At 39.9% G+C, this 3,757-nt stretch overlaps 1 protein-coding gene across 1 annotated transcript; it reads right to left on the bottom strand.

The window, feature by feature from the left end:
* Positions 1–260: 260 nt before the first annotated feature.
* On the bottom strand, positions 261–3,489 carry LOC115922647 (echinoidin-like; the record flags this gene model as incomplete). The annotated part of the gene is given in 3 exon segments (XM_030981918.1): positions 261–596; positions 1,728–1,905; positions 3,280–3,489. Coding segments are annotated over 3 exon segments (483 nt in total). The 3' UTR covers positions 261–371.
* Positions 3,490–3,757: the final 268 nt, after the last annotated feature.

Genomic DNA, 3,757 nt, shown 5'->3' with positions numbered 1-3,757 from the left:
GTTTTTTTTTCTTTAAAAAAAAAAAAAAAATCAACAAAAAAAAGAAAAAAGGAGGCGGCCCCCAAAAAGGAAGCGGGCGGGACGCTAAACATGTATATATTTTTTAATGGCCTAAGTTTTCTTAAAAAAGAAATAAAATAAAAGTGCCTTGCTAGGCTAAGACTCCTATGAAATATTATATTTACTCGCGTGCACCATGACTGTTTACTACTAAACAATCTGTTGATAATCAAGTCATTTGTGTTTCCTTCTTCTTTCCTACGTTTCTCTATTTTGAATTATGACATTTTACGTTTAAGCTGAGATTCCAGCTTTTTTGAGCGGATAACCAGGGGGGGGGGGTGCCCCCTTTCTAGGCTCCCTGGCTACGCCTATGATGCTGGTAGTTTACAGACGAAATAATGATAATAATTTCGACAGTCTGCATCATTCCATTTGTGGTATAGTGGTATCTCTCCACAGTCCTCTCGTGAGCGCCAGTTGTCCGGTTGACCTGGTGACCACATGGTAAAGTCAAATGGCGTTCCATCTGACCACTGGAAGTGATCTTCAGCTGATGTATCATGCATTCCAAGCAACATAGCAATGCTACCAGACTGATGGATAGAGACGAGGGAGGGAGAGAGAGAGGGAGGGTGTGAAAGAGAAGAGAAGAGAAGTGAGAGAGAGAGAGAGAGAGAGAGAAAGCGAGAGAGAGAGAAAGCGAGAGAGAGAGAAAGCGAGAGAGAGACAGAGAGTAAGAGAGAAGAGAGAGAGAGAAGAAAAGAGAGAGAGAGAGAGAGAGAGCGATTTAAATATGAAATTTAACTATTAAAACGGTATACATGTACGTGAAGAAATATATTACAAAAGACACGTAGAAGACCTCCGAATCTTATGTATTTTATATAGATTTAGTAAACCTGCAGATCTTCATATTAAAGGGAAATTCCACCCTGATACCAAGTTGATTCTAATAATAGAAGTAGAGAGCTGAGAGAAACAGTTCAGTGAAATTTTGAGCAAAAACGATTAAGAAATAAGAAAGTTATTAATCTTTGAAGGTGCGATCAATCCAGCACAAATTGGCAACTATGTGACGTATCGTGCGAGCTCCCTCCCATTTGCCCTGTACCCCCAAAATAAGATAAAAAATATCTATTTTCCCTACAGAAAATTGTCAGTCATACATTCACCCTAGATATAATTATCGCAAATATATTTGTATACGTGATACAAATCAATTCCGTCATAAATAATTAAGAATTTTTTTTTATGAAATGTTGTCTCTCTCTATGTTTCTGCTTATATTAAACCAAATTAATATCAGGGTGGACTTTAAATTGAAAGCCCTATACTTGACCGTATTAAAAGAATTGATGAAATTGTCGATATGGATTTATCCGTTCATTATATTGTTGTATGACGTGAGGTGTATGGGACCTAAACAACATATTTCAGGGATGATATCGATGTCTAGTGCAGGACAATTACCCCAGAACGACTACCCATAGAACAGTTTTCTTCAACAAAAAAATTTTGCATTAGCTATGTTACCCTACCTGTGGGTCTTATACCTTTATCTTTAAACCTCGGTTATAGGTAATATATTTTTTTTCGAGTATGGATTTTAAGTTTGTTTATGTTTACAATAACAATTAATACAATTTTTAGGACAATTGGACACAAGCACAATCCAGAGGGTAATTGTCCGGATAAGCTCTATAACAGATATGCCATAAATGTACCTCCTTTTTTCGAGAAGTTGCGAAAAGAGTTACGACGAAGTTGTGTTCTGCTTCAGAATGGATGGAAACCAGATGACCCAAACTATCTATGACTGCTCCTCCACTGCCGAGAGAGGGCACGCTGTAAGTCTGACAGTGGTTCTCTGCATCCTGCCATGTAGTGTTGGAGGCGAAGAATCTATAAGTGGATCGAGAGGGAAGAGGGCAAAGGTAAATTAAAGTTGCACCGTACTTGGAAGGGGTGGAGCATGGAGGATTGTCCTCATTACGTTGATTCCTACACTTAGTACAATCTTAACATTAATCATGGACCTATACTCCTAGCTGTACATAAACCTAAACGTAACCTAAGAGGCCCTCGCCCTAACCATATAATATAGGCCCAGGGGCGTACGCAGGGGGGGGGGGGGGGGGGGGGGGGGGGGGTTCAAACCCCCCTTTGGTATTTTTATGTGTGTAAACCCTCCTAAAAAAACTAAACCCCCCCTTTGTTTGTTTTTTGTTTTTGTTTGTTTTTTATTTAAAAAAAAAAAAAAAGTTATACCCACGGCTAACGTAAAGTGACCTTAACCCCCCCCCCCCCCAACGAATTTTTTTTTTCTTCAATTTTCAAATTCCGAGACCAAAAAAAAAAAGTGTCCGCTTACCCCCCCCCCCCCCCCCCCCCCCCCCCCCCCCCCACTGAGCGACTTTTCGGTTGGCTGAGTCTTTGCGATTTTCTTTTGGACTACCAGAAGAAAAAAAAGTGTCCGCTTACCCCCCCCCCCCCCCCCCCCCCCCCCCCCCCCCACTGAGCGACTTTTCGGCCGGGGCGCGATTTTCAAATTTTCGGGAGCAAAATATTTTGGGCCAGATTTTAAACCCCCCCCCTTGAAAAAATCCTGCGTACGCCCCTGTATAGGCCTACCTAAGTTTGGCGGAATAAAGCCCAGAGAAACCAAATCATACACACATCTAGTAGGCATTACGTGTAGCCGCCGGGTTTAGCCTCCGAATACCCCATCAACATAACTTTCCCCATGCATGATTTCATCCCATCTATATAAATTTGCTTTAAAAATGTAGTACACATAGCTGATGTAATATGCTCTTTACAAAACAAATACACGTTCACCCCGTCCCACACACAAAACAAGAAGGAGAAGAAGCAGAAGGAGAAGAAGATGAAGAAGAAAAAAAAGAAGAAAAAGAAGAAACAATCGCAAAACAATTTTAAACGTCAAAGCTAAACAGAAATGAAAAACACAATATCCCCAAAAGCTCCTGCGACCATTGGTCAGCGGTAATTTTCCATAACTAACCGAATCGAACTTCTACATCACCAGACCCAACATTATACCTAATTAACCCTAACCCTACTACCTAAAACCTAACCCGGCCTAAATCTCTACCGTATAAGTATTATATCCCCTTGCAAATGTCGGATCACCCCAACTATAAACATCAAAAAAAGTTTCTGACAAAGACAAGATGAAAATATAAAGAAAAAAAGATAACTTGTTGTTTATTGAAAAGAAAAAATTAAAAAAAAAAATTAATAATCCCATTTTACCTGTAACAATGCTGTCCGAAAGCAGTCCAGAATGTTGGACAGCAACAGCCAGCTCGTACCCCAGTAGGACAGGCAGTCATGACGATGGCCAAACAGATGAAAACCAGCGTGGTCTTTCGATAAAAACTCCATCATACTACTTCTGCTTCTCTTGTCAGAACGTAGCCACTCAGTTTGTTATTATTGAGCAGCTTTGAGTCGACCGTTTTTCTTGAATGTATTTGTCGTAAAGGTCTGTTTAATTATGGAAAGTTTCGCTGTGTCTGCATGGCGATATATATATATATATCGCAGTGATCCGTCTGCCAAAGGAAGTTCCGCCTCTTTAGGAAGAACCCGGCCACAGAACGGTATGCATTGGATAGATTAAATAACTGTAATTGGATAGATTTTATAATTCTATACACTATGGAAAAACCCTTTCATTTCAATTAGGCTTCCTATATAAACAGAATGTTTTTATATATGCACTCATCTA

Source organism: Strongylocentrotus purpuratus, unplaced genomic scaffold, assembly GCF_000002235.5.
Source record: "Strongylocentrotus purpuratus isolate Spur 01 unplaced genomic scaffold, Spur_5.0 spur5_scaffold_12, whole genome shotgun sequence".
In the NCBI taxonomy this organism is placed as follows: Eukaryota; Metazoa; Echinodermata; class Echinoidea; order Camarodonta; family Strongylocentrotidae; genus Strongylocentrotus; species Strongylocentrotus purpuratus.
This window is presented reverse-complemented; position numbering and strand designations above follow the sequence as displayed.